This window comes from Pseudoliparis swirei, chromosome 21 (assembly GCF_029220125.1).
Source record: "Pseudoliparis swirei isolate HS2019 ecotype Mariana Trench chromosome 21, NWPU_hadal_v1, whole genome shotgun sequence".
NCBI classification, from domain to species: domain Eukaryota; kingdom Metazoa; phylum Chordata; class Actinopteri; order Perciformes; family Liparidae; genus Pseudoliparis; species Pseudoliparis swirei.
Window position 1 is genome coordinate 5,641,101 of NC_079408.1, and position 15,526 is coordinate 5,656,626.

General features: G+C 42.9%; 3 protein-coding genes across 4 annotated transcripts; 2 read left to right on the forward strand and 1 right to left on the reverse strand.

The window, feature by feature from the left end:
• Positions 1-1,425: 1,425 nt before the first annotated feature.
• LOC130212016 (E3 ubiquitin-protein ligase CCNB1IP1) lies at positions 1,426-3,729 on the forward strand. The gene is made up of 4 exons (XM_056443104.1): positions 1,426-1,722; positions 1,819-1,965; positions 2,640-2,814; positions 3,538-3,729. Exons 1-4 carry the CDS (start codon positions 1,426-1,428, stop codon positions 3,702-3,704), a joined length of 786 nt encoding a protein of 261 aa, XP_056299079.1. The 3' UTR covers positions 3,705-3,729.
• Positions 3,730-3,986: 257 nt separating this feature from the next.
• ttc5 (tetratricopeptide repeat domain 5) lies at positions 3,987-9,698 on the reverse strand. 2 transcript variants are annotated; one of them, XM_056443102.1, is made up of 9 exons: positions 9,335-9,695; positions 8,130-8,262; positions 7,824-8,035; positions 7,316-7,466; positions 7,133-7,224; positions 6,835-7,038; positions 5,451-5,665; positions 4,986-5,130; positions 3,987-4,896 (listed from the first exon to the last, which is right to left on the reverse strand). In XM_056443102.1, exons 1-9 carry the CDS (start codon positions 9,395-9,397, stop codon positions 4,777-4,779), a joined length of 1,335 nt encoding a protein of 444 aa, XP_056299077.1. In that variant the 5' UTR covers positions 9,398-9,695; the 3' UTR covers positions 3,987-4,776. The 2 variants fall into 2 exon arrangements, with proteins under 2 accessions (XP_056299077.1, XP_056299078.1); XM_056443103.1 differs by having other exon boundaries at positions 4,808-4,896; positions 5,489-5,665; positions 9,335-9,698.
• A 141-nt stretch (positions 9,699-9,839) lies between these two features.
• mettl3 (methyltransferase like 3) lies at positions 9,840-15,514 on the forward strand. Its single transcript, XM_056442920.1, has 11 exons — positions 9,840-10,071; positions 11,140-11,321; positions 11,468-11,920; positions 12,027-12,202; positions 12,981-13,194; positions 13,297-13,484; positions 14,126-14,164; positions 14,280-14,388; positions 14,906-14,971; positions 15,076-15,188; positions 15,284-15,514. Exons 1-11 carry the CDS (start codon positions 9,969-9,971, stop codon positions 15,384-15,386), a joined length of 1,746 nt encoding a protein of 581 aa, XP_056298895.1. The 5' UTR covers positions 9,840-9,968; the 3' UTR covers positions 15,387-15,514.
• The last annotated feature ends 12 nt before the right edge of the window (positions 15,515-15,526 follow it).

Below are 15,526 nucleotides of genomic sequence, written 5' to 3' on the forward strand. Positions count from 1 at the left end.
AGATGGGAATCTTTGACAATGGCGTGCTGGACACAGTTGAGTGAGCATCTCCCCTCTCTCACTATGAACCCCCGGATCCACTGCTGCACAGCACAATGCCCCTCTTTCACCCTCCGCCTTTACTCCTGTACCACGTGGAGAAATGGATAAAAGAGAGAGAGAGAGAGAGAGAGAGAGAGAGAGAGAGAGAGAGAGAAAGAAAAAGTGGGAGAGGAGGAGGAGGAGGAGGGGAGGCCATATTTAAGTAGGTGTCTCACATTATACATATAACCACTCAGAGGCTGTGTAAGAGTGGGTCATTATTTTATTTGGGGGAAATAACTGTCATTTTATAATCGATGGTTATAGTTTGGGGCATAAAGTCACTTCATATAGCTTGTAAAATTAATAAAACAGAACATGGGGATGTAAAGTCGAAGAACAGGTGGTTTTCATGAGTAAAATAAGTAAACAAGTATTCGTCAGATTATTAACTGAAGTAGGTATACCAAATATCAGTTCAGAAAAGGTGCAGAATCCGCCTGCTAACTTAAAGTAAAAGTAGGCTACTATATATATATTTATAATAAAAAATATATATAATTCAGTAATTCAGTATACAATTCAGTATGTATAGACTTTATGAAGGTACATTTTTAATATTTAAAGTAAATGTTTTGAGTTTTCCGGTTGAGAGTTGAGTTGTAATCAGCCAATCAGATTACAGGATTCATCTCGCGTCACCTCCCGTCACCTGCGGAGTAAAGCGCTAACTGGCAGGTTAGTATCTCACGATTAATTAGTGAGAAACTACACTTTATACTCCGTTAAGGTTTCTGTTAAAGTTTTAAAAGCAGATTTAACAGTTCTGTTTCACCAACGGGCTCATAAATAACCGTTAAAAAAAGGTGAATGCTCATATTTAATAGCAGTTGGTATAGCATTAAGCTAGCTATGTAACAGTTATACTAAAGTTACCTTTATACAGGCGAGTTAGGATGTATGGCATTTAGTATTTAAATATCTATCGTGTTCTCACCTATAATGTGAAATAAGAGGACCAAATGCCCAGAAATATTAATGCCATTTATCCAATATGTGTTGCTTTAATAAGAAAAGGGGTCAAAATAATGCTTTACTCCAAAAGAAATCATGAGAAATATCTAACATTAGCAATGCATCAACTAGCACACGTCAATTAATACACACACACACACACACACACACACACACACACACACACACACACACACACACACACACACACACACACAAATATGATTTATTTGTCAGTTGCTCCCAACTTGATGTCTTTATTTGCTCCACCGTGACATGTTTAAGATCTTTCAAACTTCACATGTTTTGTGATTGCTTTACAGACCCTTCAGTGAACGACTCGCTGATTTCGATTACTAAATTATTACTGCGCTTTCCCCAGTCGTGGCCATGTCTCTCTGCGACGACACGCTGCTGTGCAACTACCCAAAGTGTCGGGCCAAGCTGAGCGGCTTCGCCTGGGTCACGGCGTGCTCGCACGTCTTCTGCGACCGGCACGGGTCCGGTGAGTTCAGCCGCTCCCCGGCCACCTGCCCGGCCTGCTCCTCCGCGCTGTCCGGGAAGCTGGACATCGTGAGGACGGAGCTGTCTCCCTCCGAGGATTACAAAGCCATGGTGCTGGCGGGTCTGCGACCGGACGTAGTTCTGGACATCAGCGCCCGCGCTCTGGCCTTCTGGAGCTATCAGGTCAAACATTTTATTCGTGGTGTAAATCGTCTCTTGAAATCCGGTCGTCTTTTCCCTTTTCTCGTAAAACGACGAGTTCGTGTTTTTCGTAACCAGGTCTATCAGGAGCATATGTATCAAGAGTACAGTCTGTCACGGGCTGAGGTGCAGCTGAAGCAGATGGATAAAGTGCTGACTCAGCAGAACCAGAGCAGAGAGCTGGAGCTCACCGGCATGAGGGGGGAAATCGCCTCCCTGAAGAAAGTAAAACTCAAGTCTTAAACTCAAGCGCAGAGCTCCACTGTACATGAAGAAATAGAAAAGGGAGACGCAAACCGAATGTTGCATATTATCTGGGCTCCATTAATAAAAGTAGAAACGCATACACTACCGTTCAAAAGTTTGGGGTCACTTAGAAATGTCTTTATTTTTCAAAGAAAAGCACTGTTTTTTCAATAAAGATAACATTAATCAAAAATACACTCTCTACATTGTTAATGTGGTAAATGACTATTCTAGGTGGAAGTGTCTGGTTTCTAATGAAATATCTCCAGAGGTGTATAGAGGCCCATTTCCATCAACTATCACTCCAGTGTTCTAATGGTACATTGTGTTTGCTAATCGCCTTAGAAGACTAATGTCTGATTAGAAAACCCGTGCAATTATGTTAGCACAGCTGAAAACAGTTATGCTGGTGATATAAGATACACAACTGGCCTTCCTTTGAGCGTGAAGTTTGTAGAACAAAATTAATACTTCAAATATTAATCATTATTTCTAACCTTGTCAATGTCTTGACTACATTTTATATTCATTTGATAAATAAAAGTGTGATTTTTCATGGAAGACACGAAATTGTCTGGGTGACCCCAAACTTTTGAACGGTAGTGTACGTCCAATATAATATATAAACATTTACGAGATCCTATCTTCTCCAGGTGATGGAGGAGTATAAAAGGAAGTACAGCGAGGTGTCCGAGAGGCTGATGGAGAGGAACCGGCAGTACCAGAAACTACAGGGTCTGTACGACTCTCTGAGGCTGCGCAACATGGTGGTGGATGTGGGGGAAAGAGACTCGCTGCCACAACCAGGACACCACGACTTCAACACGGGTAAGAACAACATGGGAGTAATGGTCACGATTTTTTGGTCTTTTTGTGCAGGAGAAAAAATGGTTTCGCAATCAGCGAGGTGGGTAGAGATTGTGGTTTATAAATAATCAGGCCACAATTTACGTCCTTCCGTATACACCAACGTTTTGATTGTTGGTCTTTGGAGATGGGGGAAAACATTAAACACAGAACTTTAAAAATTAAGATCGATTGACAGATTAGGCTACAGATTAATGGGTAATCAAAATGGGAAAATAAACATTCCTAGTTTTATTAAATCACTTGGCGTGTCACACTTATTAATGTTCGAGGGAGGAAGCACCAAAGAAGACACAGACATAGAGGTTTTGTCAAGCAGTGGTCATTTAACCCTCCTGTCGCCTTCGGGTCATTTTGACCCGATTCAATGTTTAATGTCGGTGTTCTTTCGGGAGTCAACAAACAAACATAAAGTACCTCACACTTAAACTTGGAAAACAATATTAATTCTAATAATTTTCTGGAGATTTTAATAGCTGGGGTCATATTGACCTCAAGGGTAAAATATGTTAGTAAATATAAAGGTAACAGGAGGGTTAAACATTGAATCGGGTCAAATTGACCCGAAGGCAACACAAGGGTTAAGAGCCGAACAGTGGGAGTAACGAGCTGATGGTCTATGTACGAACATTTAACTCAGTATACCAATAAGAGACGTCCGTCAACCTCCTGCGTGTCACCCAGGGGCGGCTCGGCATGCAACTCCCCAGAGAAGCCCTCAGTTCGTCCCCGCGGGCCACGACGGGGACAGCAGGTTCTTCTCCTGCCTGGAGGCCGACGGAGCCAAGACCTTCTTCCAGTTCAGCTCCCCTAGCCGGGAGAGAGGCCGGCCCTTCATGAAGAAGCACTGAGACACGGGCCCGATAACCCCAGAACATTTACATTGGTTCACTAAGTGTTAGAATGTTGAGGTAGTAATTTAGCTGGCAGTGTTTTTGCCCCCGAGCCATTTAGTAGTATTTATTGCAATATTGAACCAAACTTGACATGGAATCTCTTGTTCAACTTTAACAAAATAAACTGTTTACAAAGAGCATCGACTTCGTCTTCTCTCGTCAAATTCATGTAATAAGGAGGACTTCACCTTGATCCTTTCAGTATTTTCATGTCAGGTGTATTATTTAGAGGATTGGTCTAATTTACCATATCATTTATTTACTTTTTTAGTAAAAAACAATCATACATTCAATTGACTGATGCAGCACATGCTACTGAATTAATAGCAGTAGGTGTTATACACAATGGGTCAACTATTTAGACAATTTGGGTTCAACCCGAGCAAATGTTTGGTTGTTGATTGAAGGTAGAAGAGACCCACTGAGGTCCAGACTGCAGATGGCCAACCCGGACTGCAAAAATAAGTTTCTTTTGTACAAATGTTAAAACTTATGTAGTGAGCCAGAACGTATCGATATCTCTGGTCACGGAAGACATTTCACGGTAGGAACAACACCGGTATAAATCATATTATTAGCCTATTAAAATTGTTTTAGGAACACTTTTTCCAATATGAAAAGTAAAAAACGTCTACTGGAACAAAAAGAAAACAATTTCCCTTTAAAACAACATTTGCGGGGACCTCGTGTCCCAATGGTTTAAAAAACGTCCGTTTTAAAAGACACCACACAAACAATGCGTTTCAGATAAAAAGGATTTTTGTTCAGGGTAAACTTAAATCACATTTTTGACATAGAATTATCCTCACCACAGGTTAAATCATTTACAAAAAAAAAGAACTGTGTCTGCATACAACAGAATATAAAAAAAGAAATATTTTTAAATATGAACAAAATGTCCCTCTAAAGACAAAGTAACAGGGTAAACCATCTATTTACAAAACAACACATAAACCAGGCATACACTTATCCAAACTCGGAACGAAAACATCGGTCCTCTCGCTGAACTTCCGGTTCTGCGTTCGGCTCATTCGCTCTGCGGCTTGTAGCTGACGGAGGCAGCGATCTGACTTAGGACATTTTGTTTCTTGCCGTTGACGATGAGCAGCAGAGGGGAGTCCACTCGTATGCTCCTGAAGTCAAACGACTGCCGGAGGGAGGAAATGCAAAAGTCAGACCCTTCAGGAAGACATTGCCGTTTTACGTTTTTAGAACTGCACAAAACGAGACACTGACCTCGTCTTTATGAGTTATGCTGTTCCGCTTGACCTGAGGCTCAGGAATGACCACAGTGTCTCCGATGAGGACGCCCCAGCTGTCCGCTGTGTTGTACACCATCACCACGATACACGACTCCTCGCTGTCGACCATGCCAAATGTACTGCAGGGGGGGGGGAAAGAGTGCAAGGTGTTACATCACTCCAAAAATCTAAACGCTCACACCAGGACAGAAGCGAGCAGCATGCGTATTAGTACGTAAGTAACGTTTATTTCTATTTCACTTATCACAGACAAAGTGTCACAAATTGCAGTAAAGTAGTCAATTAAAACAATTTGGCAATAACGGGGGAGTTGTTAACTTGTTAACAGTTAAAAGAGCAAAGCAACAGTAAAAGATGGTGCAATAAAATAAATGAAACAGAGAAGATGAAAAGACGATATTAGTCGAGCTATTGATGATACAAAAAAAGCGCCACTCACAAGGCCATGCGCCCCTCGGAGGCCAGGCTGAACACCACCTTGCCAAGGGCCGCCGTCCCGGCGTTGTGACCGTGCGTGAGGGCGGAAAGTGTTCGAGGCTCCAGGCTGCCAACGCGGCCCGTCTGGGAACGAAACTGAGGGGAGGAGCAGGGCCCCAACGCCGACGTGCTGAGGTTGGAGAGCATCGTCCTTAACCTGCGCGCCTTCACCTTCCCCTGAAGAGATGGAGAGGCTGAAGGTTAGGGGCGAAAATAAAAGAGATATGGCTGTGCTCTGCTGCCCCCTTGTGGTGGAAAAGTGATTCATTGTATCGTACTTTTATTTTTTAAGTACAAAGCAGGCGGATTCTGCACTTTCAACATACTCAAAGATGACATTTAATCAAATAAATGTTACACTTTTTCAGACAAAGGCGGTGTCACATCAATGCAAATAGCTCCTATTGTTTAATTTTTAATCTTAAATCAACAGCAAGATTTTATTACATATTTCAAAGTGGGGGATTTTGACCAATTCCAGTGTATGTCATTCTTAAACTGAGGTTTTTTTGGCAAGGAATATAAAAAAGGAAACTGGAGCTAAAACGATTTGACGACAAATAAATAATAGGAAACCATTTTGAGTTCATTAGAGAACTTTTTTAAGAAGAATTTAAATAATTCACTGTATCCAGCGACTCAAATGTGAGGATTACCTGGTGTTCTTAGTCTGCTATGACAGCAATCTAAATACCTTTGGCTTTTGGACTGCAGATCTGAATAGACAAGACCTTTAAATACACACACACACACACACACACATACAGGACTGTCTCAGAAAATTAGAATATTCTGATAAAGTTCTTTATTTTCTGTAATGCAATTAAAAAAACAAAAATGTCATGCATTCTGGATTCATTACAAATCAACTGAAATATTGCAAGCCTTTTATTCTGATTTATTGCTGATTATGGCTTACAGCTTAAGAAAACTCAAATATCCTATTTCTAAATATTAGAATATCATGAAAAAGTATACTAGTAGGGTATTAAACAAATCACTTGAATCGTCTAATTAACTCGAAACACCTGGAAACACATTTTCAAATGTTTGATTTTGTTTTGCTGTTATAAATCTTTTTTTTAACTTGGTCTGAGGAAATATTCAAATTTTATGAGATAGGATTTTAGAGTTTTCTTAAGCTGTAAGCCATAATCAGCAATATTAAAAGAATAAAAGGCTTGCAATATTTCAGTTGATTTGTAATGAATCCAGAATGCATGACATTTTTGTTTTTTTAATTGCATTACAGAAAATAAAGAACTTTATCACAATATTCTAATTTTCTGAGACAGTCCTGTACACTATTGGCTGTATGAACTAGAGCTCTGAACCTTTCTTCATACCTTGTTCTGTATGAGCTCTGTGACTTTCTCCAGATACACAAGCAGCTGCTTCTCTCTGTCCGGAGGCTCCGCCCAGCCCGGGTCGAGCGCCGTGGCTCGGCTGTAGCCGCCGAGCGCAGACCCGAACATCTCCTCGTACTGGAACAGTGTGGCGCGGTTGAAATGCAGCTCCGGGTAAGAAGAAGCCGCTTTGTCTACTTTCTCCTACAAATTGAGGAAGAGCGGAGTAAAACACCGTCGTCGCAAAGCTACAATAGTGCAACTGGTGCCGATGGATCGTCACAGGCTCAGGACTTACAGATTGGGTGTAGGCGCTAAGAGCTTGTTGAGACAACTGGGGATTCTGTCCGCAGGTGAAGAACAGGGACACGTAGGCATTTCCCAGGATGTCTGTAAAAACAACAACATGAAAGACGATTTTAGGACCGCATACTTCATTTGTACGATTGTCCCTTTCCTCTAACCCAGACGCTTTACTCACACCAGGACGTCCCGTCTGTGACGTCCAGCTGGACAGCCTGCCGGGCCATGTCCACACTGACCATCACCTGCTTGGTATGTTTGTCGCTGTCTGCCGCCGGAGACTGCCTCAGCACCATGGACAGGTTGCGTAGAGACACCTTGTTTTTGCTCTACAGAGGTGGCAGGTGCAAGAAGTGTTGGCATCCACGTTTTCTTTTATTTTTTTAGAATTTTTTATTTTTCGTTTTTGGACAGTATCTTAATTTACAAAGTATACATCAGCACAGGTGTAGTATTCAATATATACCATCCAGTCTTTCAAATTAAATAACATTGAACATTTTTGGGAGAGTGTACATACAAACAGAGAAATACACGTTTTAATCCAGAAAAATATATTTACAATACCTTCTGTGTCACAGCATATGAAGGTATGTGGTGCTTAAATTATGGCTTTTATGTGGAAAGCCAAGGCAACAAAATGGAAAAGAATGCTTCAACCCTCTCTTTTACAGTCCTCCATGTACCTGTTGCAAGGCTCCGGTGAAGCAGTTCTTGGCACCCATCAGGTCTCCTTTCTTCCAGTACTGCTCCCCCAATGTGTTCCAACCTTCAACCAGACCAGGCTCCAGCTTCACAGCCCGGGAAAGGCACTCTTCTGCAACGGGACTGAAGTCCGGAGCTACATTCAGACACCTGCCCTTCTGCAGCAGAAACTCTGCTTTGTGTTTAAAATGATCTGTGGGAAATCGTAAACACAGAGATTAGGTAAGTGGGAATGATAATCTGCAAATTAAAGACTAAAGCCCTGTTGTGTAAAATGAAGCACTCGCTTTCTTTCTCCTTCAGCTTCTTCAGGGTCTTTTTGATCTCCTGCGCGACATCGCTTTGTTTCCTCCCGGCTTCCTCCACACTATGAGCCTCAAGATAGCAATCTCTGAAGTTATACAGTTCATCCACGAGCTCCTGTGATGGGAAGGCACATAGGAGGGGGAGGGGGACACGTTGTGTGTGTTGTACATTTTTAATAGTTAAAAATAGATCAAAGGGACATTTCTCAGAGTACAATATTAAGTCAGTGGGGCAGCTATTCTTCATTAACAAAGAACCAATATAACAAAAATAATGTTATTATATGATACACACTTTTGTGATTGTTTTTCGAAGAGTAAATCACGTCTTAAAAACCTTGGCCGTATTTGGTTTCGATTAATAACAACCGTCATACAAATTATAAATAATACTCAAAATGTTAAGCATTGCATTAAGATCCAAATTCTCTAATCTTTCGGGTTTTTTTTACAGAAAAGCTGCTTCACAGACTTAGCCAGTGGAGTCTTTAAGAGACGCATTAGCCAGACACAAAGGGTCTGTGAGATAATCTATTCAGTTGCATCATGGGAGTTGTAGGATCCACTGTTCTGGATGCTGGCTTGACCCATAGTTGGGTAGAAAAGTCAGGATATCTGAGCATCTGTTGCTTTGATTTTGTTTTGTTTTATGGAAGCACACTACTAAAATGCTGGAGAGCTCCTTAAAAACTATCAAACCAGTAAGAAAACAACAACTAACCTACCACAGTTGTTACAGAACACACAATACAGGTGCATCTTAATAATAGGCGTTTCTAAAAGGTGTACTAATCGATAAGGGATGCCTAAGAAATCAAATCTTGGTCCGTATTTCAAGAACATGTCAGTGCATCTCTCGTGCATTAAACCAGGCACACTGACAACATGTGACCAGGCAAGAAGTGGGTCGTTAGATGCAATGCAAGCAGGCATGTGCATAATTATGTATCTGACGATTTGTCAAGTTATTCAACCCATAGAATAAGAAGTATGGCACTCAAACACACGACACGGTATCGGAAATGAAAGCTGTGCACTAGGTAGGGCTGTTAACATGGCAGTTGTTATAGTAACGAGTCGTTTCCAGCGAGCAATCTGTGAGGAAACGCGCGACGCTGAGCTCACGATAAGTCAACAATATGTAGATGCCGATGTGAATGTTCGTGTGAATAAACGGGAGCAAATACCTTCATAACTTGCAGCTCGCTGTTCTCTTTCACAGGCTCGCCACTCTTCTCGTCTTCCGCCATCTTTGCGCTTGCTCAGCAGAAACAGCCTCGTAACGTATCGCTAGCTAAAGCCGACGAGACGTCGAGAAATGTCCAGTTACGAGAAGAGTATTACATATGACGCGCTAATTATAATATGACGACATAATATATTTATTAAGTGAAATAGCGCCAATTACATTATTTTTTTCACCGGAGAAGAAATAGGCTTTTAATTTGACTGACGCCGGAAGTTTGAGACCGGTAGTCGGTACGTACTCAAAATGAATCCGACAAAATATGTATTTGTAATTTACTAAATTATCGTTGCTAAGATAAAGATTTCAGAACAGTTTGACGAAAAGTATGTTTACGTCCTTAAACATACTTTTTTGAAGAAGTTATTTATTTATTTCAGTTGACAGACCATAATGTTTGTTCGTTAACAAAGAGCTAGTCCGCCGGAACCTTTCTCATTCAAGATGCGGGTCCGACGACATTTCGGTACGGACCGTGCGTTATTCGCTCCCGTCAACAAGGCGGAAAGTGGTCAACTTTTGTTTTTAGATTCTCTCTCCAGTGTGACCGGTGGCGGTGTTGGATCCAGCTCGTTATGTCGGACACATGGAGCAGCATCCAGGCGCACAAGAAGCAGCTGGACTCCCTGCGGGAGAGGCTGCAGCGGCGGAGGAAAGACCCAGCAGCACTGTCCTCCGGTACGTTCAGGGCCACAGAGCGCGAACCCAGCAGGGCGACAAAGAACGATTGTTGTTGTTATTGAGTATCAATGGAGTATTTATCACGTAATTATTGAGTCTGAAAATGTGAACCATATCAGGAATCAAGACGCATGCTCATGTTGTGTAATTATTGTTATTTGATAGTTCTACTTTCTATGTTTAGGGCTATTTGCACAATACATTTAAATGACGATTGTGTTTTTAATTAATCGATAATTGTTTGATTTATAAAACGTCAGAAAATAGTCCCAAGTCCATCATAATTTCCCAGAACCCAAGATCAGATCTTCAAATAACTAGTTATGTTGTACTAATAGCTCTAACTCAAAAGATACCAATCACAGAATGGAAAGAAAAGCAGCAACTATTCATTTGGTGAAACATTGTAGAAGCAGCCAGTGTTGTAGCATAAAGAATAACAAAGAATTAGTTAGTTGTTCAATTTGTTGTTGATTAATTTCCTGATGATTGACTTCTCCAATCATTATGTTCTTTCAGAGGTCTGAATTGAAAAGATATTTAACTTTTAACATAACATCCTTAAACTTAGAAACTCAAACCAACTTAATATTTACACTTTGCTTGATTGATGAATAATAAATACATGTTTATTTACTATTTGACGAATAGTCTTAGCTTGATTTGAAGCAACTGAAAAATGTGGAAGTGTTTCATCCCTGTTGTGTAGTTTTTCTATATTACAAATATGAATAGAGAGAGATTAGTCAACATATACATTTTTCAAGATGAAAGAGAGCCCGGAAAATGGCAATCAAGGCAATCAATTGAAAGCTTTTTAAAATTAATACATTTTCTTTTGTTCTAACATTGTTGCACCAAAATTCATCGTTATGCTTTGTGGACTCTTCCCCTCAGCAAAACCCCCACATCCAGATGAAATACTTAACAGCAGGCTGGAATGAAATGTTTTCATGTAATTGGTTTCACATTGTCACAATTGAAAACTCCTTTTAAATTTAATAAATGATCAGCACAACTTTTTCAAAATGAGCACGTTAACCTCTGTTGTCTCCTCTCGGTCAGATGGCAGCACAGACGGTTCCACGGCCAGGAGTGACAGCCCGGCTCCGACAGCTCCGCCCCCCACTCAGGAGGAGACGGAGAAACCACCAGACCCCGAACTAGAGAAAAAGCTGCTGGGATATCTCTCTGATCTGAGTCTCTCAATGCCAACAGACTCCCTTGCCATTACAAATGAACTCAGCGTGAGTCCTTATCTCGGGCTTTAAGCACAGAAAAGCTTGTGGCAAATATTAAACACATTTTATAGAGGAATGTAAAAATAAATGTAATGTTGAGCTTGGCCGTATGATAAGAACAACGTCTTATTTCTTTTTTTGTTTGCTCCTAGTCTGAATCAGCTGTCAGTCATGGAAGCATCCAGAGTCTGCTGCTTAAATTCTCTGCTCAGGAGCTCATTGAGGTCCGGCAGCCCACCTCAGCCTCTTCTTCTACTACTGCCTCCCCCTCAATCGTGGTAGCAGTGGACCACACAAAACTATGGGCCATGATCGGGACTGGGGCCGGAGCCCAACGGAGTGGAGTCAAGAGAAAAGCAGAAGATCAACACCACCACAAAAGAGCTTCGGGCCTCTCGCCCTCACTTCAGAGTATTGCTCCTCCGCCGCCTATTTCCTTCACCTCTGTGACGCCGGCTTCCTCCTTGCATCTGGCGGGGCCTTCGGCGTCAGGGAGCGGGGCTGACAAGAAGGGCAGGAGCAATAAAGGCCAGTCGTCCCATATGGACATGGAGATAGAGAGTCTCCTGAACCAACAGTCCACTAAAGAGCAGCAGAGCAAGAAGGTAGGAAGGTTTAGGGGACCGACCAATATCTCTCTTTGCTTCTTACAGCAACCAGTGTTATTGTAACCAGTTAACTTTTCAACGACTTCATGTTATTTGTGTCCAGATGAGCAGAGAGATCCTTGAGCTGCTTAATGCCAGCACAGCTAAGGAGCAGTCCATCGTGTTGAAGTTCCGGTCTCGCGGCCGAGCTCAGGTCCAGGAGTTCTGCGACCACGGGACCAAAGAGGAGTGCTCGCGCTCCGGGGACACGCCACAGCCGTGCACCAAGTTACACTTCCGGTCGGTGTTCCTCAGAAACTTTTCCTTTTTTGTGTTTGTGTCAACCCACACAATAACATCTTTCTATCCGTCAAATTCAGATGAATTATGCATTTTCGTGGCAGTTAAGTGTTTAAAAAATACACCGGGGACACCCTGGGGGCTTTAAGGGTGGAGACGCCCCGGGGGGCTTATGGGTGAGGGCACAGACCATGAACTGCAGTGCCACTGATTCGTGTTTACCACGGGGATCATGTCATGTCATTCCTTATCTGCCCTTCCCCTCTTTTCCTGTCGTCTCTCTAGTCTAGAGCAAATATTTAATGTCTTGGAAGAAGTACCCCCATTGGCCTGAAGAGGTCACTATAACAAAGCTAAAAAAGAACTGGCCTCATGCTCATAATTTCAATAAAGCTCTACATTTAAAACTTAGAAAGGGCTTCCTGCTACATTTAAGGAGAAGACATCTTGGAGGTTCTTCACATTCTAAATGATGGTCTATGGTCTTGAGTCCAAAGAATTCTTCTACATACAGTTTAGTTAAAAAAAAAAAATGTGTATATTTTATATTTTCCTGTGAAATGTTTGATGCGGTAAAGCTTTTCAGGTACATTTTTTAAACAATCAATTAAAGGCGTGTTTCAGGGAGAAAATGTCCAATTGTATTACCTGACATTAGTGAATGCAGATCTCACACGTTTGTATCTGCCTTCCTGTATTTCACCTGTGTGCTAAAGAAGTTGTTCAAGTAAAACCATGATGTTCCACAAATATCTTCATGCCGCTGTTTTTATTTTAGTCGCATCATCAACAAGCACACGGACGAGAGCCTCGGCGACTGCTCCTTCCTCAACACGTGTTTCCACATGGACACCTGCAAATACGTCCACTATGAGATCGACTGCCCTCCGGAGGCCGAGGGGAGCCTGCAGGGGCCGCAGGCCGGGAGCACGGAGCTCGGCCTCTGTGCGGGGGAAGCCGACAGCAACGTGGGCAAGCTGTTCCCCTCGCAGGTGAACACACGGAGAAAGGACGGATGAGGAAAGAAGATCCTCAGAGAGCGATTTCTTGACCGGGCTACGAATCTGACGGAGGCCGTGTTTCTCCTCTTGCAGTGGATCTGCTGCGATATCCGCTTCCTGGACGTGTCCATCCTCGGGAAGTTTGCCGTGGTGATGGCCGACCCTCCGTGGGACATCCACATGGAGCTGCCTTATGGAACACTGACTGACGATGAGATGAGAAAACTCAACATTCCCATCCTGCAAGACGACGGCTTCCTCTTCCTCTGGGTCACCGGCAGGTAACCATAGCAACCCGACCGGTCTGAAGCGCGTGGCTCCATCCACGCTGTTTGATGCCCCTGTGTATCCCAGCTGCACAGACACCATGTTTCTCTGTCTCTAAGTATACTTTTTCTGTCTTCAGAAATATTGTAGTTTAATGCACAACTAGTGGTGATTACCATCTCACAACAGGATGGATTATAACAGGTCAACAGTCATGTATCCATCGTTCCTTCCTTCAATATGAAGATGTCCTTAGACTAAACACATTGTTGAATTTTCTTCAGCAACAAACCTAAAAAAAAACGTTTTCTTCAGCTGAGACTTCACCACTACTATATCATGTGCCACAGTAAATGTCATACATTTTAAAAATAGAAATACACTCTACAGGTTTCCTCTTTTTGTTTTGGAGCGATAGCTTGGTGGTACTCTATTCCCATTCTTCCAAGGTTCGTCCACAAAGGGTTCAAGCTTTCTCCATTAATTTAAGTAGTAGTAGTTGGATTTCTCATAACTTACAACACTTAGACTTTTACAGGTTGAACCTGCATGGTGATACATTTATAAGAGAAGGCCGGGACCTAGTTCTGCACATCCAGATCGAGTTGTGTCTTCTCTGCTTCTCAAACCCCCCTGTGGCCAACTCTTCTTTCAGGGCCATGGAGCTGGGCCGAGAGTGTCTCAGTCTGTGGGGGTGAGTCTCCTTCGGTGCATCCACGGGCATCAAGCCGTCATATTAAGGACACCCATTTGATTTCTTATACATGTTCTGCTTTTTAAAATGTACGTATATATTTGTTCTCCGTCAGTTACGATCGAGCTGATGAAATCATTTGGGTGAAAACCAACCAGCTGCAGAGAATCATCCGCACGGGAAGGACAGGCCATTGGCTGAACCACGGGAAGGAGCACTGCCTGGTCCGTTTGTCCTCGTGACCGCTTCACTTCATATTCTGCACGAGCCTGCATGACACTGCGAAGCTCCGAGCGTCAGGGATCTAGCCTTCGGGAGTTCCTACTTTTTGCATGTTCATTCTCAGTGGTTAGAGGTCCAACCTTAAGCAACAGAGTGGCTTAGTTACAAAAAAAACACCTGAGAAATCGTCATTGGACATTGTTGAAATACTTGGCTGATGAACCGTCTGTCCATCCCACTATTGACGTAGCGAGTAGAGCAAAAACATCTCATTCACCAATCCCCTCACGAGAGGCCTGACGAGGTGGATTTGAGTGTGACGTGCGATCCTGCGATTCTCACGTGTTTTTTTTCCTCGTGATATCGTGAGAATCCAGCTGCGGCGCGAAGGTTAAAGAGAAGTCGCCCGATCGCCGTAACGCAGTTTGAATGGAGACGCTGCGCTGCTGCAGGCTCGTTCTTCGTGGATGCGTCACATAAACGCCTGTGATGTAACACGTGCCGTTTGTTTCCCTTCAGGTGGGCGTGAAGGGAAACCCTCAGGGATTCAACCGAGGTTTGGACTGCGACGTCATCGTGGCCGAGGTACATTCTTTCGTCCTACTTCTTGTGTTTAGGATATCTCTAACCAGAAAAAAAGGTTCCCTCCAGATATGCAACTCTTCATTCCACTTCAATCACTCGTCCAGGTCCGCTCCACCAGCCACAAGCCGGATGAGATCTACGGCATGATCGAGAGGCTGTCGCCCGGCACCAGGAAGATCGAGCTTTTCGGTCGACCGCACAACGTCCAGCCCAACTGGTAACGCGCATCACGCTTTCATTTGCAACGCCAAGAAACTGTTGGGGCGTCACATGTCCTGATGGACCCGTTTCTCCCCCTCCCACCATCTCCAGGGTGACTCTTGGAAACCAGCTGGATGGCATCCATCTCTTGGATCCTGATGTCGTGTCCCGATTTAAGAGCCGTTATCCGGACGGCGTCATCTCCAAACCCTAAACCTCCCAAAAAAAACATGCAGCGATGACATCACCGTCTGTCACAGGGTTGGAAGGAGTTTGTCTAGACTGTTTTTTGTTTTTTTTATACCAGTGAACTCATTTCTTAAATAAATGTTGTCAACAAGATGCATTGTCGGT